General features: G+C 41.1%; 1 protein-coding gene across 25 annotated transcripts in view; it reads left to right on the forward strand.

Annotated features, from left to right (window-relative positions):
• The window catches only part of CAMK2G (calcium/calmodulin dependent protein kinase II gamma), a 361,588-nt gene that overhangs the window by 288,922 nt on the left and 44,948 nt on the right, over nt 1-27,718 (forward strand). For 13 of the 25 annotated variants that reach the window (XM_077454530.1, XM_077454505.1, XM_077454508.1 and 10 more), the window contains 2 exons: nt 10,446-10,486; nt 24,442-24,474. In XM_077454530.1, coding sequence (XP_077310656.1) covers nt 10,446-10,486; nt 24,442-24,474 — 74 coding nt within the window. The remainder of the gene's footprint in view (nt 1-10,445; nt 10,487-24,441; nt 24,475-27,718) is intronic. The other 12 variants (XM_077454506.1, XM_077454512.1, XM_077454510.1 and 9 more) reach the window with 1 other exon arrangement.

A 27,718-nucleotide genomic window follows, 5' to 3' on the forward strand; every position in this document is an offset into this window, starting at 1 on the left:
AGTACTCAGGATCTTGAAAGCAGTATGATGATGTCACCCTCTGCACTGTGGAAGGCAGGATAGATAGGTATCTATTATTTAACTTTTTATTCTACAGTGTTTTTTTTTTTTTGTTTGTTTTTTTACTCTTTTCCGCCGTTGCCCCCAGCCCTTTAATAGCTTCTAAATTCCAGGAGGCGGCAGGCATTCAGGTCATGTGACTGCTGTGATTGGCTGTCACAGCAGTCACATGATTGGAAAGCTCCCTATCGCAAGTATGCATTGGGAGCTTTTAAGTCCCCGCCGGTGACTGCGCTGGGAGTACGCAAGGTGCATGTTTACGTAAGGCCCCATATATGCAAGCTCTCCACCTTAAAGCCCACTCGCCGAGAGGCCACATATGTTACGTAATAGGCAAGGTTCAAAAAAGACATATCAAATCTGTGGTCGTTCAGGTACATATCTAATTTTTTTTTTATTATTATCGATGCTCCCTGCTGAAACCACTGTCTGTGGAAGAGAATTCAACTTCCTAACCACTCTTACAGTAAAGAACCCTCTATGCAGTTTAAAGTTAAATGTGCCATGTCAGTGGGTAGAGCTTAAAGGGGAGGGCCACCCTGAAAAACAAAAAAATGTTAAAAATTACAAAAAATCTAGAAAAAAAAAAATGAAAAAAATTTTTTTTTTTTACTTACCAGAAATGCCTGTTGCTAGGCACTTTCTCCTAATCTTCCTCTTCCTCCTCCGCGGAGATCTTCTGTCTTCTGTCTTCGTCGCGGCGTCTTCTGGGTAATGAGTCGCGCTGTGTTCTGGGAACTGTGTGTTCCAGAACACAGCGCGTCCCATTCAGAAAGTGCTGCCGGACTCGCGCATGCGCAGTAGCTGCGGGACTCGCGCATGCGCAGTAGGAAACGGGCAGTGAAGCCATAAGGCTCCGCTGCCTGTTTCCCTTACAAGGGATGGCGGCGCCGGGACCCGAGAGCCGAGGGACGGGTCGGCCTCGGGCGGCCGACATCGCGGGCGCCCTGGACAGGTGAGTGTGTTTATTAAGTCAGCAGCTGCAGTGTTTGCAGCTGCTGACTTTTTTTTTTTTTTTTTATAACCGGCCCTCCACTTTAAAGTATAACTAAAGGCATTTTTTTTTTTTTTGGTTTCAGAGTGGAGGCGGATTGGCACACCTGTCAGGTTTTTATTGCTGTATGTGCCCTATTGGAGAGATTCCCCCTTTGTCGTATTTATTGTTATGACTTAAAATTAAAGTGAAAGAAAAACCCAAATTTTGGTTTGTCCCCAGAACAGTAGTAAAGGGAAATATATCTCAAAAGGACACTAGTTTTGAAGACTCTCATGAAAACCAGGAATTCCCTCACTTTGGAGGGACTTCCTCTTCCGGTTTTGCATTTTGGAACAGGACGTGAAGGAAAACTTCCACAATGGACACAGTTGGCAAAAAAGCTCATAGGAGTTATAAGCCCTCCTAACTCTGCGTAGACTATGCGCAGACTTTTATAGCTTGAGAACTGGTCAGCCGAGCTTCCTTGTAAAAAGTTATTGGCAGGTTTCCCGTTTCATGGGGAGCGTTTGGTGATCACTTGGACAAATATATCCAAAAGATTTCTGGAGGGAAGAGTTCTCTACTAACTGTGAAGAAAAGCACCAGACTTCCCTTGTTTAAAAACCCAGGGATTGCTTCCTCAAATGTCTCAGTGCCAGGGCAGTTCCACCACCAACAGGGCGCTAGGGCCAGGGACAACCCGCAGGGCCAGAAAAGGCCCTAGGTCCAAAATTCTTCTAAACCCAGCACCGAGCCCTCCTTTTGAGGGGACACCCCCACTCCATAGGGTGGGGAGAATGCTGATGCACTTTGCGGACATTTGGAAAGCAACAATTCAGGACGAGTGGGTCACCTCAATTATATCTTGCGGTTGCAAGCTGGAGTCATGGGGGGTCCCCCCTCAGAGGTTTCTAAGACCCAGCATTCCCTCGAAGCCTCCAAAAATAAATGTATTGCTTCAGGCACTACATCATTTAGTGCATCAAGGAGTGATTGTAGAGGTTCCTGTACTCGAAAGGGGCACAGGGTTTTACTCAAACCGTTTTACTCTTCAGAAACCAAACTGGGCCCATTTTCGAGCCAAGATCCCTAAACAAGTACCTGTTGACACAGTCCTTTCAGGTGGAGTCTGTCCACTCAGTAGTAACCTTACTCCACAGGTGAGACTTTCTAGCCTCCATCAATATAAAGGATGTGTATTTACACGTACCTATCTTTCAGCCTCATCAGAGGTTCCTAAGTTTTTCAGTAGAGGAACGTCATTTTCAGTTTGTGGCTCTACCCTTTGGGCTTGCTACAGCTTCCCGGGTGTTCACAAAGGTCCTAGCACCAGTACTGGGTCTTTTAAGGGCCCAAGGGATCCTGGTGTTAGGGTATCTGGATGACCTCCTACTAGATCACTCAGTACAGGCTCTAGAACAGAGCATAATATACACTGTGCGGTATTTGAAAAGCTTAGGCTGGATCACAAATACCGAAAAGTCAGGCTTGAGACCAGCTCAAAGTCTAAATTATTTAGGTCTGATCCTAAACACGGTCCAAGCAAGAGTATTCTTGCCACCCATAAGGATCTGTGCCCCAAAGGTTCATGTGCTTCAGGTAAGGTGCAGCAGACAACTCTCCATTCGGCTCTGTATGAGTCTTCTAGGGAGGATGGTATCCTCCTTCGAGGAAGTGCCCTATGCCCAGTTCCATTCCAGGCCCTTATAACATGACATCTTGTTGGCTTGGAACATAGGAAGAAAAGCCCTGGATTATCCAATGGGCTGATCTCCTCAGGCATGCTTAAGCCTAAACTGGTGGTTGCAGGATCAGAAACTGCGAAAGGCAAAATCCTTTCTCCGGATAATGTGGAGAATACTCACTACAGGTGCCAGTCTCTCTCTGGCTGGGGAGCGTCCCTAGACAGGCTCGCAGTTCAGGGACAGAGCAGACCCTGCCCATCAAAGTCCTAGAATTACTGGCAGTACGTCTGGCCCTACAGTTCTGGATGGTGGAGCTTTAGGACTGCCCCATCAGGGTTCAGTCCGACAATGCTATGGCAATGGCCTATATAAATCACCAAGGCGGTACCAGGAGTCATTCAGCTCTGAAGGAGGTGAACTATATACTGGCCTGGGCAGAGGGACATGTGCCAGTTATATCGGCAGTCCATATCCTGGTAGTAGAGAACTGGAAGGCAGATTACCTCAGCCACCAGCAGATCTGTCCGGGGGAATGGTCCCTATGCCCAGAGGTGTTCCAGGAAATTTGCCAATGTTGGGGATGGCCAGAGGTTGCCTTACTGGCATCCAGGTTCAACAACAAGCTACAGCACTTTGTGTCTCAAACAAGAGATCCTCTGGCAATTGGAGCAGATGCTCTGATAGTTCCATGGAGCCAGTACTCCCTGGTTTATGCTTTCCCTCCGATCCTGCTCCTTCCACATTTGTTGCGCAGGATTCAGAGCGAGGGGGTTCCAGTCATTCTGGTGGCACCAGCCTGGCCCAGAAGGCCCTGGTTCCTGTTGTTAGACTGATGATAGATGGGCCTTGAAAGCTTCCACATCGCTTCGATCTACTGTCTCAAGGTCATATATATTCTACCCCAATTTACAGTCTCTAAATTTGACGGCATGGCTATTATAACCATGCTGTTAAAGGACCATGGCATCTCGGGACCAGTGGTGTCTACTGTAGTGAATGCTAGAAAAGCTGTCACTAGGAAGATTTATTATAAGGTCTGGAAGACTTGTATTGCTTAGTGGGAAGCCAGAAAATGGCATCCTCGGAAATATGTGATTGGGAGAATTCTCTTTTTTTCTACAGTCGGCTTTGGAAATTGAATTGGCTTTGAGTATAATCAGAGGTCAAGTTTCGGCCCAGTTTCAGTATTCTTCCAAAGGCCTTTAGCCTCCCATTCCCTGATCCAAACCTTTATGCAGGGGGCAACTCGCTTGCTTCCCCCCCATCAGGTCATCTATGTGTCCTTGAGACTTGAACTTGGTGCTGTCTGTGTTACAGAAAAAAACATTTGAACCTATTAAGGAAATTCCATTAGACTTGATGTCACGCAAGGTAGCCTTTCTATCACCTCAGCATGAAGGGTGTCAGAGTTTGCGGCCCTTTCATGCAGGGAACCATACTTGATCCTTCACCATGACAGTTGTGTTACGACCTGTTCCATCCTTTTTGTGAAAAGTAATGTTGGCCTTTCATTTAAATCAGGACAGTATTTTGACACCTTTTTTCTCTCAGCCTCGTTCGGCGGGAAAGAGAGATGACTGCATTCTTTGGACGTTGTCCGGGCAGTCAAGGTTTATTTGTCTAGATCTGCAGAGATCCGAGGATCAGACTTTTAGTTAAAAAAAAAAAAAGTACCCAAGAAGGGGCAGGCAGCTTCTATTGCCAATTGGGTCCGTCAATTGGTCATTCAGGCCTACGGTCTGAAACATAAAGCTCCTTCATTTAGGGTGAGCGCTCATTCTACCAGGGATGTAGGAACCTCCTGGGCTTTTTGCCATCGGGTATCTGTGGCTCAGATTTGCAAGGCTGATACCTGGGCTTCAGTGCATAAGTTGTCAGAATTTTATCAAGTGGATGTTCGAGCAGCCAAGGATTCGGCTTTTTCCCGCAATGTACTGCGGGCTGCCATATAATTTCTGATGGCTATTGTTTGGCAGGATGTCTCCCTCCCCTCAAGGCTTTTGCTCTGGGACGTCCCAGCAAGTAATGAATATTAGCCTGACTCTGTCTCCCTTGATGTATGAAAAAAATGTTTTTAGGCAGGTTTGAGTTTTAAAAAAAAAAAATGCTTTAAATTAAGAATACTTTCAGGAATAGAGATATTAATGGTTTACTTTTTATTTTGGTAATTGATAAAAAAAATAAATGAACAGAAGAGAAATGCAAATCAAATAAACATTTGGTGTGACCACCTTTTGCCATCAAAACAGCATCAATTCTTCTAGGTACACTTTCACACAATTTTTTAAGGAACTCTGCAAATAGGTTGTTCCAAACATCTTTGAGTACTAACCACAGATCTTAGATCTGTGGATGTAGGCTGCCTCAAATCCTTCTCTCAATTCATGTAATCACAGACACTCAATGTTAAGATCAGGGCTTTATGGGGGTGGGGGGCGCAAACCATCACTTACAGGGCTCTTTGTTCTTTATGATTAGATATTAATGACATTCGCTGAATGTATCTTTGGGGTCTTTGTCCTGCTGCAGTATAAATTTGGTGCTGATCACACACCTCCCTCATGGTATGGCACAATGAATAAATATCTGCCTCTATTTCTCAGTATTCAGGGCAAAATTGATTTTGACCAAATCTCCAGCTCCCTTTGCAGAAATGCAGTCCCAAACTTGCAAGGAACCTCCACCATGCTTCATTGTTTCCTGCAAACGCTTATTATTGTGCCGACCTCCATCCTTTTGGCAAACAAACTGCCTCCTACTACAGCCAAATATTTTAAATTTTAACTCATCAGTTTAGAGCACCTGCTGCCATATTTCTGCACCCCAGTTTCTACATTTTTTTTTCCATGTCAGAGGTATGGCTTCTTTGGACAGCATATAGGGATACCTGGATCCCACTGGTTTCTGTCAGTTCTGTGTTGATGCCACTGCTGGACATCTGATGCTAAAGGGTAGTAAGCATGATGCGTCTTTCATCTGCTACATTGTTTCCTTGGCCAACCATGGCATATACGGTCCTCATCGTTGCCCATTTCCTTGTGCTTCTTCAAAGAGCTTGAATAACACCTCTTGAAACCCCAACTTTGAAATCTTTTCCTTGGAGAGACCTTGCTGATGCAGTATAACTACCATGTCTCTTGTTGCTGTGCGCAGTCTTGCCATTGTGTATGACCTGTGACATGAAACGGTCTTCCACAACTTCAACTTAGTGGCAGAATTTGGCTGTTCCTCACCCAGTTTTAAGCCTCCAACACAGCTGTTTCTGTTTCAGTTAATGACTGTGTTTCAACCTACATATGAAATTAATGATTATTAGCATCAGCTTGATATAATTGGTAATCCTAAACCTGACCCCAATCCTACAAAATCCCTGACTTTGTGCAAGTGTACAAAGTTTGCAGTTTACAAAGTGTTAGAATTGATGTTGGCTTGAAGTCAAAGTATAGTCACACCAAGTATGGAACAAATTACAATTTTCTTCTGTTCGCTCACTTTGCATTTTGTAAATATATATATATATATATATATATATATTTATGAAAGCCTTCTTACTTTTACAGCATATCTTTACACCTGCCTAAAACTTTTTGCACAGTACTGTATGCTAAGCCTGTCTCACATTGTTTGTTTAAGGGTCATGTGATTTGTACTTAAAACCCTTTGTGAAATGTATAAAACTCTTATATTTTAACTTCATTCAAGTTATATAAATTTATATAAGTCCACCCTAACACTAAAATCACTACATCTACAGACATCCATGATCTAACACTAACCTATCTAGCACTATAAAGAAGAAATCAGTATACATACCTTTTTTGATTTAAAGATATAGAGGAGAAAGATGGATTTTTTGTTGTCGATTCAGTCCGGTCTCCAGAGGCAGAAGCTCTGCAGAGGATACAGCCGGCAACGGCTGTGAAATAAATGGGGAGTGATGTCACTTATAGACTTACTGTGGTGCTTCCGTTGTCGGCTGTGTCCTCTGCACCCACCTCTACAGCGAACCCGCAGCTGACAGCTCAGTGTGGGATCTGAGATCAGGTCAGCTTCAAAAAGGTATGTATACTGATTACTTCTTTACAGGGTTGGATAAGTTAGTGTTAGAGCGTCAATATCTGTAGATGTAGAGATATTAGTGTTAGGGTGCACATATCATTTAACTGTAATTTGTGAAATGTCCACCTTTCATCTCCCATCAGAGACAGACCTTACATTTACAGTGCATTGTATTACAGCTAGCAAATGCCTATTACCCTGTTGATCCTGCCAGTTTGAAACATCTCCTTTATAATAATAATATCTGCAAATTAGCTGCGCTTTTTGCTCTACTACACCACTGATAGCATACGTTGATCACACACACGCACAACCTGAAAAGTAGTTCTATCTCCCATTGATCTTTTTTTTCCCACAGTGTTGCTGTGCAGGGTCCTTCCAGAAATCTAGGCCTCGGCTTTGCTTACCCAGTGCTTGGGTCTCTGGCTTTTTCTTGTTGCTCCAAAACCACAACTAAGAAGAGAAAAATCACTTCCAATAATATAAATCAAGCAATTTATTTTACTACATCCAAAATTACAATTGCCTGAAGATATGGCCAGCACACTGTGATGTTCCATCGGAGGCAGCCACCCTTCCCATGAACACTGGTTAATGTTTGGCCCAGTTGCTAATGTTGCAAAGTAGCAAGATTATGATTTCTCTCCTCAGCATGTGTTCCTGTATTGAGCTTACAATACACTTTGCTGACACACAGTGTGCTTCTAAGGTCAAGTTGGTCAGCCAACACCGTAACAGCCTCTAGCACCGGGAAAGCCATAAGGGAGCATGAGAATTTGTAGTCTTGAAACCATCACTTGCAGTTTGCTGTGGCATTGTCTTGCCCACGGCCCTGGCTTGCAGCCTAGTAGCATCTTAATAGTCATGTGACCACTAACTGAAAAGAGGGGAAAATTAAATTTTAACCTTTTTGTGTGTCCAAACTGCAATATCAGTGGTATTAACTGTAATATCGGTGCCAGACAAGGTTCACAGATCCTTTAATTTTTGCATATCTGGTGCACTTTAGTGTTAATGCATTGTCTGTCTTTTGCATTGTGCATTGAAAAAAATGCATGCATGAATGAACAACTGTCACTGTATCAATTAACCAGTATATGTGGCACTGTGGTAATGTGAAGCAGTTGTATGAATCATGATGTTTGATGTTGGTTTTAGCTTTTTTTGTTTTGTTTTTGTTCTGTAGTCCTTGTGTTATCATTGATCAGTTTCAGGTATATCGAAGAGTGAGTCCACCCAGTGGTGATATCAAGGTATGGAAGGACATTGGTAGTTGGAATGTTCAACTGCAGTCTAATATCTCTAAGGCCTCATGCACACTGGCCATTTTTAAAGTTGTTCCTAGGGCCACCTGGTGGTTTTATTTTTTTCTGCCTCTAATCACCCCTGCATATTAGCCTGTGTGTCCAGGCCAGCCGTCCAGGTGCAGCTGCATTTTGCCAGAAAAAAACATTTAACGTGTTTAAACTCACATTAACACTAGGTGAGTTTAGCGCTTGAGCGTTAATTTCAGTGACCAGAATAAAAATGATCCTGGCCAATTAAATAAATAAAACGGGCAAGCAAGTGACACGTATAAATGTGCCTAAAAGCATTACATATATTTGCAAGCATCAAATGTGTTCTTTCTGCCAAAATGCTGCTACAAGGAATAAAGGTGTCTAGTAGAGCGGGGCAAACTTGTGTGCTTGAGGCCTTAAAGACTATAGTTCGAACTTAAAGCTAGCCCCCTGCCACCTCTAAGCCTCAGGCGGGAGTCTACTTCCACTTTGTTCTCTGCAGTTAATATGGTACATTTAAAAGTTTAGAAACTTCATAGTTATGGCAAGTAGGTGGAGCTGGGATATATCCCTACTGTAGTCCACCAGAGACATAAAAAGCCAGTGAGTGAGACTTATCCTTCTAAAGTTTTTTCCATACTGAAATATCATTTTGAGTGTACTCACAATTTATTAGAATGAGAATCAAATGTTCACCTGTAAGAAGGCATGAGTCATTTTCATCAATTTTCTGCTGCCCCATTTGATGTATTCTGATTTGTAAAGCTGGAAATAAAAGTATCGAAATTTGACCGATTCTGCTGGAACAGGCTGAATTGCAATCTGTGTGTACACCTGTCTGTTCAGCAGAAGCCGATTATTAGACCAGCATCTGTTGACTGGTCCTGCTGGAATAAAGCTTTTGATTAGCTACTGCAGTGCTGATCTGTGTGTTCTGACAGAGTGGAGAGTCCCTGCTGTCAGAATACAATAACACAGTGGGGGAGATCCCTGCATCCACATCGTTTGCATTGATGCAGGAATCTGTGAGGTTTTTTGTTTCACTTGTCGGTTGGATGAAAAAAATACTTTGTGTATACCCAGTTTACCAGTTTAGGATTTCGTTTAATACATTACTTTTTTATTATCATTATATACAATTACATATTTTAAAGCAGAGGCAGGGTGCTAATACCCAATAAGATTAAACATTTTTTTCAGCGCTACCTGGGTGCGGAAAGGCATTCAGTCGCACAGCTGCAATGGCAATCATGAGAAAAGATGGTCCTCAACTCCTTGCTTGCTCTTTAAAATCTTCAAAAATGTATTGATTCTCAAAAAATTTATTGTTTGCCAATTCGTGGATAATCCACTCATTTTCCAATTAGTGGGTTATTCACTAATTGGCAAATTAATAACGTGTTGCCAGGAGGGGTTTATACAATTTATATTGTGGCATTTTTGTATATGGCATTTGTAGTGAACAGGGCCCACAAGGCTGGATACGTTTACATCTGCTGTCTGTTACTGTATCTTTTATGGAGAATCAATACGTTTTTGAAGATTTTAAAGCGCAAACGATGAGTTGCGGACCATCTTTTCTCACAATTACACATTGCCTGTTTTATAACGCTGGTACTCCTAAACTCTTCATATTAGCACCTGGGTTTTGTGTAATGGGGATACTGGCAATGCCAAATTTTACAAAATGCCTTTGCTGTCTGTGGAACCTCAGTCAGTCGCTCTTGTGATGCATGGACAAGGTGTAATGTACTCAGGAGGGTGTCTGATGGTGGCTGTACTTCGATATATAATATATATATAAATTATAATTTTTTTTTTTTTATATATATATTCCTTTGTCTAAATAAGGGGTCTCCAAACCACCTGAACAAAGGGCTGGCTTACAGTCCTTGAGGCTTTAGATGGCCATGCTGTGGCCCATGGAATTAGAAAAGGCCCAGGCATCAGTGAGAGTAAACAGTGCCCCATCATTGGTTTTAGTGGAAAAATGTGTGCCCTATTGTTGCTATCAGTGGGAGGAATGGTGCCCCATCATTCATATTAAAAGTAGGAATAGTGCTTCATCATTGGTGCCTGGGAGCAATGGTGTCCCCTCATTGAGGTCAGCGAATGGCATGTTGCCCCAAGGGCCGCATAAAGGCAAAGAAAGGGCCACAGTTTGGAGAACATTGAGTTAGAAGGCTGAAAAGAGGTGACAGTGTTCAACACTGTGTTGGCTGTTTCTCTGCAGATGTTTCTTTGTGTACTGCTAACAGTTGGTTGTAGGAAGTCTTGTATTTAAAAACCCTGGTACCCACCAATTTTATATCAACTAAAAAACTGAAATGGTATGATTTCTTTGCATCCTATGACTATCTACTTTTTGTATTTTTTTTTCTACAGCTGCCAAAAGTCTATTAAACAAGAAGACAGATGGAGTCAAGGTAAGCTGTTAAATGATTTTTTTTTAACAATGTATTTCTTTTTTTATAAATAATGTACATCAGAAGCTAATGATGACTTGGATGTTATGTGGTAATATTTTCTCTACCCTTTGGGCTTTGGAGGTTTTAGGTTATTACAGTCTGTTTATCATTTCAAATATTGGATGAGAGAGGATGGAGGATTTTTTTCTGTATGGAATGCATCTGAAACTCGGCAAAACGTCTCAAAAACACAATGGAACACATGTCGTCAACTGAGATGAAGGGGGGGGGAGTTAAAAATGCACTGAAATGCACTCAAAAAAGCGCATGCAGAAATGCATCCGTAAGGCAAAAATTGTGGTGTGCACCAGCCCTTAAACAAATGTTAAAAACAAATAACTTGTTAAACATAAATAGATATAATATTTAAAAACTACTGCACAGGGCAGTTTTGTTTAGAATGTAGTATGGATACAATAAACTGAATCACGAAAAAGGACGCTATTAGAAGCTTATGGTCATCGTGTGAATGAAGCTCAGTGTGTCAACCCAGATATAAACAATTTAAAACCAGCATTCTGACCTATATAAATTATATAATTGCTCACTTCCAATTTACTGATATTGTACACAACAGAAATAAATAACTGTGCAGTAGGTACGAGGTTGCATTTGTGACTATAATTTATATAGGTCAGAATGCTGGTTTTAAATTGTTTATATCTGGGTTGACACACTGAGCTTCATTCACACGATGACCATAAGCTTCTAATAGCGTCCTTTTTCGTGATTCAGTTTATTGTATCCATACTACATTCTAAACAAAACTGCCCTGTGCAGTAGTTTTTAAATATTATATCTATTTATGTTTAACAAGTTATTTTTTTTTAACATTTGTTTAAGGGCTGGTGCACACCACAATTTCTGCCTTACGGATGCATTTCTGCATGCGCTTTTTTGAGTGCATTTCAGTGCATTTTTAACTCCCCCCCCTTCATCTCAGTTGACGACATGTGTTCCATTGTGTTTTTGAGACGTTTTGCCGAGTTTCAGATGCATTCCATACAGAAAAAAATGCATCATTCTACTTTTGTTGACTGCACTGGAACACACTGCGCTGGTGTGAACTAGGGCAGTTGGAATCCATGTTAAACACTGCCTGTGTTTTTAATGCAGAATAAAAATGCACTAGACTGTATGTGGTTTGAACCAGCCCTAAGTTCAAACATTTTAATTATTGTATATAAATATTACTTATCACTTGCACCAGCAGTTTGGGTTCTCAAGGCAACTCTCCTGCAGTTATGTTGTGTCATTTACTGCTATGCAGTGGATAGATTTTGTCATTTTGATCTTCTGTGAGTTAGGTCTATTTATAGCAGATACAAAGCTGGTTGACCATAGGATGGACACTACCCTGCTGCTCACTCATTTAGGGTTTTATGAATCTTCAGATAGACCGGGGTAATAGGCAGCGCTGGTCTTCTATTAAGAAATGCTAAAAAGCTCTTCAAACAAAGGGGTTGATTTACTAAAACCGGAGAGAGTGAAAATTTTGGTGCAGCTGTGCATGGTAGCCAATCAACTTCTAACATCAGCTTGTTTAATTAAGCTTTGACAAAAAAAATATTGGAATCTGATTGGTTTTTTATGTAGAGGGCTGCACCAGATTTTTCACTCTCCAGTTTTAGTAAATCAACCCCAAAGTGTCTTGGAAGCACCTTTTATTAAATAAGGATTTTCTACAAGACATGGCAAGATATATTTAAAAATTCAGTCTATAACCTTAAACTTTAAAAACATTTTGAGAAAAAATAGTTTTTCTTTAACCATAACACATAAAAAAAAAAGCTTCACTGTGATTTGATTAAAAAGTGTTAGAAAATGAGACCGTAAAATCCTATTGGTTACTCTGAGTATACATCATTTTAAATCCCCACAGGTTCACTTCCATCAGGCTTAAAGTGTATTATTTGTAACTTTTGGGAGTTCTCCTTAACAAAAAATAGTGAAGTGGGAAGGGCATCGTGGTAGAATAAGTATGCACATAGAAATTTTTTTTACATGCTTTCTAGAAGGGTCTGCATGATGTTTGTGTCCCCTCATTACCTTCATGTGGACTTTATTTTAAAAATCGAAAAAGCTAATTTGGCCCAGTTTTGCTCATCACATTTACCATAGTGATCATGGTATCATACATATGCGTTTTTAAATGCACTTACATTCTGGTGTTCTTACCAGGTCCTTTGGGCATTATTGCCATACTTTTACAAACTCATGAACCTGAGAATCTCTGGGAATGGGTGCGTAGAGAAAGTATAAGTAAAGCGAGAGAAAGTATAAGTAAAGCGAGTAAAATGGCTTTCTAAATTGACTGCATAACACTTAAGCCAAATTGAGGTTGAGGCCAAAATATTAACACTTTAAGGGTTTAATATTAACAATATTGTGACAATATGCAGCCAGTTGTGACATATGATTGCACATTCCACAACTTTGTGCCTTGAAACAATACTGTGGTACATTTTGGCATAAGTTGAGGCAACAAGGACTTTGTGAAATATTTTTTATGAGGAGCCTCTCATATTTCAGGAATTCTTATTCAATCCTTAAGGCTACCAAGTTTGAAAAAACATGCCTAAAATTTTGCTTGTTTAGTCTTCATAAATTTATTTGAAACTGAAGTTTTAGATCACAGAATAGCAGTGTGTGAAACAAAGGTAAATGCTGTTTTACTCATTAAATTATTCTAAACACACAGCTAGCAAAAAAAAATAAAAAATAGTATTTATAGTTAGGACTTTGATGAGCTTAAGGGTCTGGTACCAGTAGATCCAGTCGATCTGGATTGCAGAAACTTTGGCCCCTTTTGAAATTGTCTCCAGCCTTGTACCCCATTAGAGAGACCATAGCGGTACATATGTTTTATTGTAGACCGAGGACTGGCAGTAAGACTTATAACTATCCCCCAATATCTTGCACACTGATGAGAACTGTCTCGATCTCTTGCCCAGGGTAGCGAGCAGGTATATTTGTGCCTAGTACCCAATCCCTATGTGGCTTTCTTTCCCAATCGGCACTTAAATTGGCTAGGTTACTTATGACTAGCCAAAGGCTGGCCGCACATGACTTGATAAAAATAAGTATGAATTTTACTGGCAGCAACTGGAAGTAAAACTCTTCTCATTGAATCCATCACTGCTCTGCCAGGACTTGATATAATATTTTCTGCATTTTTGGCAGCAATTGTTAACAGTGCATGCACAGAGATCTTGTTCTTCCCATATAGAGAATGGAACGTTTGGTGCTTACATCAAGAATTTTCCAATGGGGTGAAAAATCTTTGTGCGCAATAATGAGAACTTAATTTGGTAAAAATGCCCTCTACACAAAGTGAAAACTCTGATTTCAGAAAGAACTGATTTTTAAGCAGGAATAGGCTATATGACAAATAAGAGTGTATGTTCAGTGTGAACTTGATGGAGTTTCATGCACACAATGTAGTAAAGACCAGGAGAAGAAACATAGGCCAGATTTTGAAATAATGGGTCACTACTTCTGCTATCAGTCTTTTCAGAAATCTATATTGGATGATATAGAAAGCATCTTCCAGCTATATTGATGCAATTATAATAACGATAGAGCAAACCGGCCTGACGTTAGGGTTGCAAAAACTGGGAATGTATCTTGATGGTGATTTCAAAAAGCTTCTTGAAAAAATACATAAAACGAGATCAGGTCTGGCCAACATCAATACATGATAGAGCGGATTTTTCCATAACTGATGAAGTAACTAGCTTAACTGAAATCCATGGCTCCTCTATACATCTAATTTGTTTGCATTACAAACAACTCACACTCGTTCTAAATATATTTATCATTCACGCTTTCCAATTGCCTAAAAAAAAATATCCTTTGAAACTAGGCTAATGTCCAGAACGTGCCATGTGCATGGATTACATTTCAATGGGAGGAGTGTCTAAAAACTGGAACAGACAGAATCTGGAGCAGCAGTGCATGGCAGTCAAGCCGTTTCTATCTCGGGCTTGTTTATTTCACCACTTCAGTACCAGACATTTTCACCCCTTTCCTGCCAGGCCAGTTTTCAGCGCTGTCACACTTTGAATGATAATTACTCAGTCATGTAACAATGCACCCATATGACATTTTTAAAACATTTTTAGTCCGTTTTTATTTGATGGTATTTAACTGCTTGCCGACCAGCTGCCGCAGTTTTACTGCGGCAGAATAGCACGGCTAGGCGAAGCGATGTTGTGTCTTGTCACTTCGCCTTTTGGCCACCAGGGCCGGGTCCCGCCGAAGGCGCACATCCGCAGCATATGCCCAGAACCGATCACTAGCGACAGAGCGAGACCCGGGATCTGTGTGTGTGTGTGTGTGTGTGTGTAAACAAAATCCGGGTTCTTTCAGGGGAGTAGAGACAAATCATGTGTTCGTACTAAGACCCCTCTCACACCAGGGCATTTTGCAGGCGCTATAGCGTTAGAAATAGAGCCTGCAATCTGCCCTAAAGAAGCTGCACCATTGTGTGTAGTGTGAAAGCCCCGAGGGCTTTCACACTACAGCGGTGCGCTGACAGGACGTCAGAAAAAAGTCCTGCCAGCAGCTTCTTTGGAGCGGTGAAGGAACGGTGTGTTTACCGCTCCTCCACCGCTGCTCCCCATTGAAATCAATGGGGCAGCGCTGTAATACCGTTGGCAAAACGCCGATATTGCGGCGTATTGCCGGCGGTTTTAACCCTTTTGCGGCCGCTAGCGGTGGTAAAAGCTCCCCGCTTGCGGCCAAAATGCGTCGCAAATCCAGCGGTAAAACGCCGCTAAAAATGGCGGCGTTTTACCGCCAATGCAATGGGCGGTGTGGTGTGAAAGGGGTCTAAGTATGAACACTGATCTCTCTCTCCTGCTAGACAGTCCCACCCCCCCTACAGTTAGAACACACCTAGGGATCACAGTTAACCCCTTAAGCGCCCTCTAGTGTTAACCCCTTCCTTGCCAGTAACCTTTATACAGCAATCAGTGCATTTTTATAGCAATGATCACTGTATAATTGTCAGTGGTCCCAAAAATGTGTCCAATTTGTCCGCCGCAATATCGCAGTCCCGATAAAAATCGCAGATCACCGTCATTACCAGTTAAAAAAATAAATAATAAAAATGCAATAAATCTTTCATGTGATAGGAGATAGATCATGTGTTCATACTATGTATGAACACCAGTCTCTCTCTCCTCCTAAACAGTCCCATCCTCCCCACAGTTAGAAACACACATAGGGAACACAGTTAACCCCTTGATCTCCCCCTAGTGTTATCCCCCTTCCCTGCCAGTGACATTTAAACATTAATCGGTGCATTTTTATAGCACTAATTGATGTATAATTGTCACTGGTTTCAAAAATGTTGCCAATGTGTCCGCCATAATGTCGCAGTCCCGATAAAAATCGCAGATCGCCATTACTAGTACATTTTAAAAAAAATGCCATAAATCTATCCCCTATTTTGTAGATGCTATAACTTTTGCGCAAACCAATCAAGATACGCTAATATAGTTTTTTTTGTTTTTTTTTATGCCAAAAATATGTAGAAGAATATATATTGGCCTAAACTAAGGATTTTTTTTTCTTTTATAGAAAATGTTGGATATTTATTATAGCAAAAAGTAAAAGATGTTTTTTTTTTCTTTGTTTTTTTTTGTTTTCTTTTTCAAAATTGACGCTTTTCTTTTGATTATAGCGTGAAAAATAAATACTGCAGAGGTGATCAAATACCAACAAAAGAAAGCTCTATTTGTGGGGAAACAATGGACATCAATTTTATTTTGGTACAGCGTTTCACAACCACCAATTGTCAGTTAAAGCGACGCAGTGCCGTATCGCAAAAATGGTCATTAATCACGCCTGGATTTTTTTTATTTATTTTTTTGCTAGATAAATGAAAACAAAACTGAAAAATTTGAGTTTGTTATAAAATTTTGCAAATAAATAATCTTTCTTTATAAATTTAGACCAAAATTTTTCTGCTACATTTCTTTAGTAAAAATAACCCAAATCAGTGTATATAATTTTTTTATTCTTCAAATTATGGTATATATTTGAAAAATTACCAGTCCTTATGTACTGATGGCTTATCTCATTTATTAAGGCCCATCAGAGATTTCAATAGTACACAATGGCTATGAATGGCAAGCCATTGTTGGTTTACAACTGATATGTGATCGCTATGATTGGTCAAGCCACTTTCAATTTTGAAAATAAAATAAGCTAATTGGTTGCCATACACAGCTGCTTCAGTTTTAATAAATTCTCCTAAGTGTGTTCAAATTACAATAGCAGTGATACTTCTGTTCATAAAAACATCTAAAATTGAAACAAAACATTCTAGATGTTCTTTCTCAAGTAATAGCTTTAGAAAAGCGCAGCTTAGCATGGAGACTGGGCTTTTAGGGGTTTTAGATAAGTAAATCACAGTGTGGTCACTGACTTTATGAGCTTTCATTTAAGAACAGCCAAGATTAAAGAGGAAGTAAACCCTGATGAGTTTACGTCCTCTTTCATTCCCTTCAAAGGCAAAGCATAATGGACTACTATGCATCGCATAGTAGCCCATTATGTGTCACTTACCTGACACAGGAGCCAGCGATGTCACCGCTGTCCCCTGTAGTTCCGAGCGTCCATTTTCTTGATGGGTCTCCGTGGGTCTCGCTGCTCCGGCGCTGTGATTCGCCGGAGCAGCGATGACGTCACTCCCGCGCATGCGCACGGGAGCCGAGACGTGCGGCATTGCGCGGCATCTTCGTCATCGACGATGCCACGCTCAGTGCGCCTGCGCACCGCTGTCTACGGTGCATGCACCGCAGACAGCGGTGCCCGTCTTCGGGCAAATATCTCCTAAACCGTATAGGTTTGGGAGATATTTCTTGGACCTACAGGTAAGCCTTAATCTAAGCTTAACTGTAGGTAGTAAGTGGTTTGTAAGGGTTTACAACCACTTTAAGTTTAGACAAGGACTGTATAGTGTAGTCAAAGCACACTCATCTAAGGTCTTCTGGAGTAAGCAAGAGCTTTATCACTTCCATGCAGTCCGTTTCCCACACTAGGTGCATACAATATGTACTGAGAAATCAGCCTATGTTTATTTCCTTTATATCTAATTCTAATATGAGAGCATTTGCAGGCTTATTCAGTAAGGTAATGATTAATTACAGTGTGTAGTAACGCATAGCAACTGGTCTGCCTAATGTATCTTGAATGTTTTAAGACCTGAATTAGATGTGGTTTTCTTTGGGGACTGGGAAGATGCACCTTGCTGGTTTCCTTTCTGAATAAACCAAATACAGTATCCTCTGCATTTTAGCCTATGTATTGTTCTACGGTAATAATTCAATGTTTTCGAAGACAGAAAGGCTATCTAGATTCTCCAGTGATTCCAGTATGTGGATTAACAAATCTGTACATTGAAGCCTCGCTATGCGTATTCAGCGACAGCAGATTGTGTCTCCCAGACAGTAGTGTCTTGTCCGTTTCCATAACAACAATGGCTTGAAGATGCTTATACAAATGGCGACACAAAGCAGAAACTAGAAAGGTCTCTGCTCTCACCACAGAAACAAAGCTACTTTATTACCACTTCAAATTTTGCTGTATAAGAAAACATTTGACAAGAGGGGCTCTTGTTTCTTTAAATACCACCTTATACGTTGTAATGGAAGACCTGTTCTAATTTGGTGACAAAATAATAATGACCATATAAAGGAGATTATTTGTTGTACATCATTGTATGTGGCCACTGAAAACAAACTGAAATAAAACCCTTTTATTCAAAATCTCCAAAAAAAAAAAAAAATCATAAAATCCTTCAACCTTTAAGAAGCCTCAGGTAAACAATTAATTGGTCAAGGGCATCACTAGGCAGGAAGAAGGACCTCATAAGGAGGACTCTCCTCTCTGCAGGGACAGAGGACTACCTATTGGCAGTCCATCAGCAGTAGGGTCCTGTAAGCATAGAGAATATGGCAGTGGCTTGATGTTGACACCACAAGGAGGCGACCTGTTGACGTGGGCACAAATTACAGCATTGGACCCACTATATACATCTAGCTATAGATATAAATATAAAGATGAATGTGTGTAAATATGTATATCATTTTTTTCACAATTTGCTTTTCCCTGATGTTTCATTTAACATAAAATACTCATAGGTTAGCAATAAGATGAAGTTATTCGTTTTGCTTGAGTCATTTGACTCTCGGACTGCATTATGAGAGAGAACAGTAGAGCTGAAACATTTTGTAGTAGTGAGGCAGAAAGAGTTTGCAGGTGGCTAAATATTGCTTGCTCCATTTACATCTACTATTACAAATTATATACAGGCACAGGGTTTTTAAACACAGTTAAATATATTAAGATTATTCAGTTGGTTTATCTTCTATTTATATTTAAAAACACTGAAAAGACTGCCTTGTAAAGTATGATTAGAAATATGCTGTTGGCTTTCAGTAATAGGATTATGCTGGTGTAAGGATCCCTTTAGGGATCATTTTTAAGATGTAGCAGTTAATTTTGTGCCATACACTTTGCTGCCCTGTGTTTCTGGTATAAACCAAATGGTCTGTTAGTGTAGGTAACTTGTCGGCTTACCAGCTATTTTTCTTGGCAACATTTAGTTGCCATACACCAAACCTTTAGACTCCTTTCACACTGGGACGCTTTGCAGGCGCTACAGCGCTAAAAATAGCGCCTGCAAAGCTCCCTGAAAGAGCCGCTCCTGTCTCTTCAATGTGAAAGCCTGAGGGCTTTCAGACTGGAGCAATGCGCTGGCAGGATGGTAAAAAAAAAGTCCTGCTAGCAGCATCTTTGGAGTGGTGTGTAATACTGTTCCTCCACCGCTCCTGCCCATTGAAATCAATGGGGCAGAGCGGGTATACCGCTGGCAAAGCGCTGCTGCAGCAGCGTTTTGCAGGTGGTTTTAGCCCCTTTTTGCCCATTAGCGGGGGTTAAAAGTGCCCCGCTAGCAGCCGAATACCCCCGCAAATATCATGGTAAAGCGCCGCTAAAAATATCTGCACTTTACCGCCGATGTCCCAGTGTGAAAGGGGCCTTATGCACCTATCCAATAAACCTTGTTTCCTTGGAACAGTATTTGATTGGCACCATGGCCTTTATTTTTATTTATTTTTTTTTGGGCAAAAGTCATACTGTAATCGTCTGTAAATACTTGTAAATTCATAAAGCAGATTTTATAGTTTTATGAACCAGTTAGACAAGTTGAAAGCCAATGTCCTTTGGGTTCTTTGCCCGAAGACTATGTTATGAATAACATCTTTTGGTCTGCCTGATAGTGCACATATAAAAGGGCAGTGGAATTGTGGGCACACTGGTTTCTTTAACTCAGCACATACAAGCAATATAAAATACAGCCACTTACATTCCTGCATGCATTTAAAATGTGCCACCTGTACACTTTTACACTAGTAATCCTTTTTTCTTTTTTATCCATTGAGGGACACATGAATTCTTAGACTGTCAGGAGCATGCTGCCACCTGTGGGAGAAATGTCCACTGGCAACAAAAAAGGTTAACTAGCATAAGAGAATCCCGACCATTGCTAGCATGCCTGTTGTTTGCTAGTGTCTTCAGATAGAGTTGGATGCTTTTTTTACAGCTTTACTTTCTTTTAATTTGGAAGGTTTTTCTACAGCTGTTGGTATATTAATACTAGATATGTGAAATCCTAGACGTCTCTCCAGTCATTGTACGATTGTGGGTTTTTCCAGTTTTGTACTAGTGTTTTCTCTGCGCCAGCCCTGAATTTCTGTAGGTTGCTTAAGTCAACTACAGCTACCGGTAGATTCAGTGCTGGTTCCTATGTGATTGGTGTTGATGTGATTAGGCTGAAATCACTCTGGATCACACCAGATGTATGCAAAAAATGCACTGTGGTGCCATGCGATCCAGTGCAGGCAAACTCATTGAGTCTGTGATCTGCATTTGGGTTGTTAAAATTACATTGACACCTGCAGCAGCCAACTGTAGCTAATTGACTCTTAAAATTGACTTTAATTCTATGCTTGCATTATGTACTGTGCAAGTTGGTCGTTTAGGGGAACCCTTCTCTTTATTCTCTTTTATGGGCCATACAGGGGAAATGTTACTTTTTACTTTCCTGCCCCCTTTCTTCTTAAGTAGCTGCATTGAAGATGCAGATATGTAAGGGCTCTCAGAATGCTCCATTGGTGTTTTTTTTTTTTTCTGCCTGGAAACGCTTCTCTTCAAATACTCCTGTAAATGCCTATGTATGCATTGCCACATGAGCTAACATGGTGCTTTTACGGGCTAAAAAAACCTGGACACTCGTACAAACGTTTTTTTAAGCTCTATGTGCATAAGACCTAAAGGAGGGAGGATGCACACATGCAGATAAGGATTTTTAGTTCTCTTACCTCTTATCATGCTGGGTTCTGAGGTATCATGTGCCCCCTACCGCTTCCTCATTGCCTCCTATGTACATTTAAACAACAAAGGTGGGAAAGTGAAATTGTTGCGTTTTGGAGGTGGGAGTCTGAGATCTTTTAGCCATCAGATTTGGCACAGCACTGTTTGCAAGATGTGCCTGTTATGGGGTGAAAAAGTTTCAATTCCACTTTGATTGCATTGCTCCCACAGATGGCCTTTCCAAGGGTTGTGCTGGTGCTCTAGGAGTCTTGAGCAAGTGGCTTTTGGCTAATGCAGATTTTACCACACAGACCACTGTCGGTTAAGTACTTCTGGTGTTTAACTTTCTGATATACAAGAGCTACCTTGGATATCACATGCATTATTGTTCCCAAGCAGCACACAGTTTTACAAGTGGTCAGTGTAGTTCCTTTCTTGCATGCCTGTAGCCATTAAGTATTTTAGAGGGCACAGAATATCTGTACATTGGCTTACAAATCTTGTATCTCTAATGCTTGAGTTTAGGAAATGAGTTTACGAGAACTACTAATTGAAGTTCCACTCCTGCCTTCTCCGTTTTCCTCTTCTGTCCTTTCTTTGTCAGCGCACACTTTTTAGCAGATCTCATTCAAGTGATCTCTGGACTTCCTTGCCTAGGTGTCATTGAACAATTTTCTTAGTTTCTGGATCTCCGGTCCTGGGGTCATCTGAATCTTTCCTTTTGCATGAGATCATGAAATTTGCACTCCCATTTTGCCCAGTTTCATTCCAGACCATTACAATGCAACATTTTGTTGTTGTGGGACAAGTTAATCAAGCCCCTGCACAGACTATTTCCTATAACCTGAACAGGTTTGTCTGAAGGTACATGGATCTTCCAGTAGAAACAGTGGATGCACTGGGGGCTTTGTGGGATTAGTACACCAGGATCTATGTATGCCTTTGTCTTCAAAATGTCCTTGCCTGCTTCATAGGATCAAGCTAGAGGGGATTGCATCTACAATTCTCATATCATCAAACTGGTCCAGAGGAATTTGTTACACCAACTTGGTAACAATTCTGGAGGTGGTTTTCTGGGCTCTTGTACATCATCAGAATCTTATGTCTCAAGGACCAATTTACCTTCCTGCTTCATGATTGCTGGTTTCATGAGATGGCCATATCTGAATCGGTAATCCATACAATGCTAAAAAAAAAACTAGGAAGGCAACTTCTGTCGTCAGATGTGGAATGCATGCTTCACTTGGTGTCTCGCGGCTTCCTCTCTTGGAGTTTTTCTATGGGTAGAATCCTCTCCTTCCAACGGTTGGGTCCAGTTTAATGTTTGACTTTCAGCACTATCAAGGGCCAGGTTTCTGTCCTTTCTTTTTTGTTTCAAAGACAATTGACCTCTCACCCCTTGAATTAAGTCGTTTGTACAGAAAATATACCCATATAGGTCCCCCTGGTTTTTCTTCTGTGATTTTATGGTATGTGGATCTTGTTCTCTCTTCGCTTCAGAAACCAATGGTTGAACAACCCATTAGAGGCTTTTCTTTCTCTATTCTCACCCACAAGGGGGTATTTCCTGTAGCCATCACTTCCGCAAGGTGAACTTATGACCATATCTTCTTTCTGGTTTTGCATAGGGACAGGTTGGCGTTGAGGCCAAGGACATATTTCTTGTCTGAGGTCGTTTTTACCTGCCTTTTACCTCATCCAGGACATTACCCGTCCCACTGCCTGGCACCAAAAGAAAATTCTCTTCATTTTCTGGATGTGTTGTGGACTGTGAGAGTCTCTCTCGCTCTCTGTTGTCGCCTCTTCTTTTCTTGTTCTTTTTTTTTTTTTTTTTTTACTTTTTTTTGTAATCCCTGATGCACCTCAGAAGGGTACATCCCATACTTTACTATAACTGTTAATGCTTCTTGCTCTTCTTGGCATCAAGCAACTTTCCCAAATTGAAAAGCTGCCACCTGGTCTTCTGTTTTAATTTTCCAAATTTTACCAGGTGGATGGTCAGGCCCCATCTTATGCCATATTCTATTGTTTTTTTTCCTGAATCTATTAGGCTTGTTGCCATGTTGCACAGCCCTCAGTTCAGCTGGTTGTGGACATCCTAACAGTCTCAGAATTTCTGTATCCCTCAATGGATGAAAAAGAAATTGGGATTTTTGCACTCACTGTAAAAATCTTTCCTTGGAGTCCATTGAGGGACAGAGATCCTATCGCTGTGTTTCATAATCATGCTCTCAGTATTACTTTGCTAAGAACCTGTGGCATGATTAGAGGGGTGGAGTTGTGCTGTGCTGGACGTTGATGTTGTTTTTTGTTTGTTTTTTGTTATGTTTTTTGCCATTGTCCACTTCTCCTGTAGTATAACCCAGAAGGTCATAACATTCCTGTCTCCCTCAATGGACATCAAGAAAAGGATTTTAGGGGAATACAAAAAAAAATTCAGATGTTAACATCATTATCTTAAAAGAGGTAACCACAATGTTGGATCTCTGGGTTGGCCCACTATAAATCCTCTTAGTTTTGCACAGTTGAATGTCTCTTCCACCTGCTGCAGCCACAAGGACTTTCCTCCTCCAAGCTGCATTCTGTGTTTTATTTTATGTGACTGAGAATGCGAGAATGCAGCAGAAGGTGTGACAGTAAGTGCTTGGGAGGCAGCAGAGATGAGAATGGTGGGGAGATTCTACACGTCTGGCCAGGAGAGCTCATTCATTCTGCTGTAATTACATCGCAAAACAGCACAGTTTATAATAATGACGCTATTTACAAAAATATTAGTACTTAAAACGGAACTTCACCCAAAAGGGGAAGTTCTGCTCTTCCTCCTCCTCCTCCTCCCACTCCTCTGCCATATTTGGAACATTTTTTAGTGGGGGGGGGGGGGGGACGCTTAGAGGGGGTATCTGATTTTGACAGGTCCTTGCAGATTGGCTAGGCGATGCAAGCAGAAGTTCTCCCCTTCCTCTCCCTCCCCCATCCACAACCTTCTGGAACATGTCACAGGTCCCAGACGGCTGTGGGACATTCACAAAGCATAGGGCTGTTTGCGCATGCACAGTGGGCAGAAGTTGTAGCCAGCTGCCCACAGTTAACATGCCAGGGACCTGAAGACCAGTAAAGAAACTGGTCCAGGTGAGGACAGCGTTGGTTCCTTAGGCAGGTGAGCGTTTATTAGAAATCGGCAGCTACATTTTTTGTAGTTGCTGACTTTTAATTTTGAAAGAAATGACTGAAGAACCACATTAAATTCCATACATCAGATACACTACATTTCACTATCTCTAATTTTTTTATACTGGGGCTAAGAATTTGTTTTTCTGCGCTTTTATATGTTTCTGTTTGTGGTTTTACTTTAAATGTTTGCTTGTTATCCTGCTCTCAGCTGGGATTGGCTCTCCCACTCGTTTGCCTCACTAACGTGGTCTACCGTTGTCTGTTCTTTTTATTACCATGCCCCTTTCCTTCTATCTCTATCTGCTTCTTTTTATCTATTTCTATTCTTACTCTTCTCCCTCCTCTGGTCTGTTTAGAAAAGGAAGTCAAGTTCCAGTGTGCATTTAATGGTGAGCACCTCTTCTCAGCTGCTGTGCATCATTACATGGCTCACCTTCTCATAATTCCATGCATGTCCTGCTTGAGTTCATCACCATCTACTGCATGCACCTGCAGACATCTGAGAACATGTGACCGTGAGAACCTGGTCCAAGTCTTTGCTCCGTAGTCTGTACTCCGTATTCATTTCATTCTCCAGATTCCAAAAGCAGGCTACATAAACTTTGGTAAAATAAAAGTTAAATTCTTTAGAGTTTGGTAGTGTTGGTAGGGGTTGAAAATATTATTTATGCCCAATATCTTCAGTGCATTTCTATAATGAATAGTCTTCTGACACCTGATACATTGAGATGTTCGCTAAAGAATGAACAGGGCTCTTTTTATGTCCTTTTCATGCTCCTAATAGCTTATTGAAAAAGGGCATATAAGCATTCTCATACCCATCATGGAAAATCCCCATTAAGTGTTTTAATATGTTTTGTTGTTTTCCCCCATGACCGTCGGCTCCATCTAGTGCCTAGTTCAGGAAACTACAGCATTATGGCCACTAGTTGGAGCTGACAGTCAAAGGAAATAGAGTACAGGACATTTTTGTGATGGCTGTGCGAATGCTCAGAAATTTACACAGCTTTTTTTTCGTTATTTTTTTATCAATAGATGCCAATAGTGTCATGTAAAGATAATCTATAAAAACTGAACAAAAGAGTATTATTTTGCCCCGAGCAACCATATTCTTTGTGGTTGACTGTATATACATGAGAATTGGAATCTGTTAAGTATCTATCAGCAGGCCAGTTTCTACAAATAAGGTCCAAAGTCTCCAAACATCTGTCATTTCTATCATTCATTATTTAAGCATCATAGTGTCTCAGAACCCTATTAAAACATGAGCTGATTCTGCAGTCCACACTCAGCCAGGCACCAAACTTTTTACTCTACATTGAGCCTGCATTATACGTGACATTCCTAAAATGCAGTTCACAGTGTGGGGCCTACGGTGTCCTTTTGACTAATGCTGCAGAGAACACTCTGATAGAAGAGTACGATGCCATGACATTGACGGGTCATGCGACCAAGCTCTTGGCCTCCATTAAATCTTGTATTTTGTTCCAAAGCATGCAAAGCAGAGGTACATTGTTAAAACACACAGCTGTGTAGTATAAATGTGCTGGAAGGATTTTCTTTTTCTTTTTTTCAAAGCAGCAGTTTTAGTTAGGCCATTAAGCTGCATTTTAAATTGGGCCCCTAAGTCTCTAATACTGTTGCCTGCAGTGCTGGGTCTCAGGTACTAGGGAAACTATCTGCATGGCATTTGTGCTTTCTCTTCATGACTCCACCACTTTCACTTGTTTCCTTCCACAGCTCAAACATACATGGATCAGCCATAACTTTATGACCACTGACAGGTAAAGTGCATAACATTGATTATTTGGTATTGGTATCTGGAAGTAGTGGGATGTATTGGGCAGCAAGTGTTTTGTTGTCCCTGAAGTTGATGTGTTGAAAGAAGAAAAAATGGGCATCACAGTTTGTTGTGTATGGAACTGTATAGCAACAGACTGGTCAGGGTGACCATGCTGACCTGGGTCCACAGACAAAAATGTCTTTAGTGGGTTATATGAGCATCATAACTGGACCATGGAGCAGTGGAAGAGGCCTGCTCTGATGAATCGTTTTTCTTTTACATCATGCAGATGGTTAAGTGTGTGTGCCTTGCTTACCTAGGGAAGAGATGGCATCAAGTATTCAAAAAAGGCAAGCCGATGGAGGCAGTGTGTTTCTTTAGGCATTGCTCTGCTGGGAAACCTTGGGTCCAGACATTCATGCGACACCTATCCCCTACCCTAAACATTGTTGATGACCAAGTACATCCCTTCATGGAAACAATATTCCTTGTTTGCACTAGCTTTGTTCTGTAGGAAAATGCACCCTGCTACACTGCAAAAATGGTTTGAGGTACACAAGGACGAGTTTGAGATGTTGACTTGACCTCCAAATTCTTCAGATCTCAATCCAATCGAGCATCACCAGGATGTGCTGGAAAAACCAGACCTGTCCATGAAGGCCCCACCTTGCAATTTACAGGACTTAAAGGATCTGCTCCTGACGGCTTGGTGCCAGATACCACAGCTAGTGACATCCATACCTCGACAAGTCAAGGTTGTTTTGGCAGCAAAGTTGGGACCTACTCAGTATTAGGTTGGTGCTCATAAAGTTGTGGCTGATTGGTGTATACTTGTAGGTTATCAGGTGTTGGACAAAATTAGCACTAGATTGTGTGGTGTTGTGCTTGTCTGTCTGGTAGGGACATTCAATTTTAAGCTTCCACTGGGCAAGGAATGGTGTCATTAGTAACACATAAACACCCAATACATTTCACCTGCAGAAGCAGTGGGATTCCCTCCAAAATCATCAGGAGTTATCCCCAAAGATGTCCAGCAGACAAAATGTGCTGAGTGGAGCTGTACCTGTGATGTCATGTCGACAATCTTGGAAGGAGTTGGTGATGAAGGCTCTTGTATTGCTACCCAATGTACACTGCACACTTTGGGGTAGCTTTTCTTCAATTTTAAAAAGGTGGCATTACACTATGTAGGGATCTTTCCTGCCTTTTTTTCTGTGGGAGTGTGGAGGTTGCTGGCAACTGTTAACAAGTGGCAAAATCAAGGGAGAGGAGACGGATCCTAGAGAGCTGCAATAAATACAGAAACACACACGGAGACTCTCTTATTGAGCAAGGGGTCACATAATCCCTTGAGTTTGGTTTTACTAGGGGAGATTGGTATATGATTGGTCACCAATGTTGGTGTGTGTATTTGGCACATTAAAGGTGGATCACAAGGCATTTGTGTCTTTACAATGAAGAATGGAGCACTTTACATATGAACTGTTTATAAGCACTATATATCAGTTACACTTTGAGAACACTTATTTTAATTGGTATATGTGCACAGGAGGCCATGTACGTTATTTATTTGTGATTTATTGAGCATATAGTTTAAGCAATGAGGATGTATTGTGAATTTAGTGTGTGTTTTTACAAGCACATTGTTGAGGTCTGAATTTTTAAGATTGATGTAGTGTGTTTTTACCTTGTGAGAAAACATTTTATTGGTATAGGTTTCAGGGCGTTGCACCTTCTTTTATGTCCAAAATTTAGTAGGTCCTTCTTTTGCTGCCAAAACAGCCCTGACCCATTGAGGCACTAGACCTCTGAAGGTGTACTATGGTGTCTAGTTCAGACAGTTCTAGTCA

The sequence above is a fragment of the Lithobates pipiens genome, unplaced genomic scaffold (assembly GCF_037356315.1).
Source record: "Lithobates pipiens isolate NorthernLeopardFrog02 unplaced genomic scaffold, aLitPip1_a1.2 Scaffold_25, whole genome shotgun sequence".
In the NCBI taxonomy this organism is placed as follows: Eukaryota; Metazoa; Chordata; class Amphibia; order Anura; family Ranidae; genus Lithobates; species Lithobates pipiens.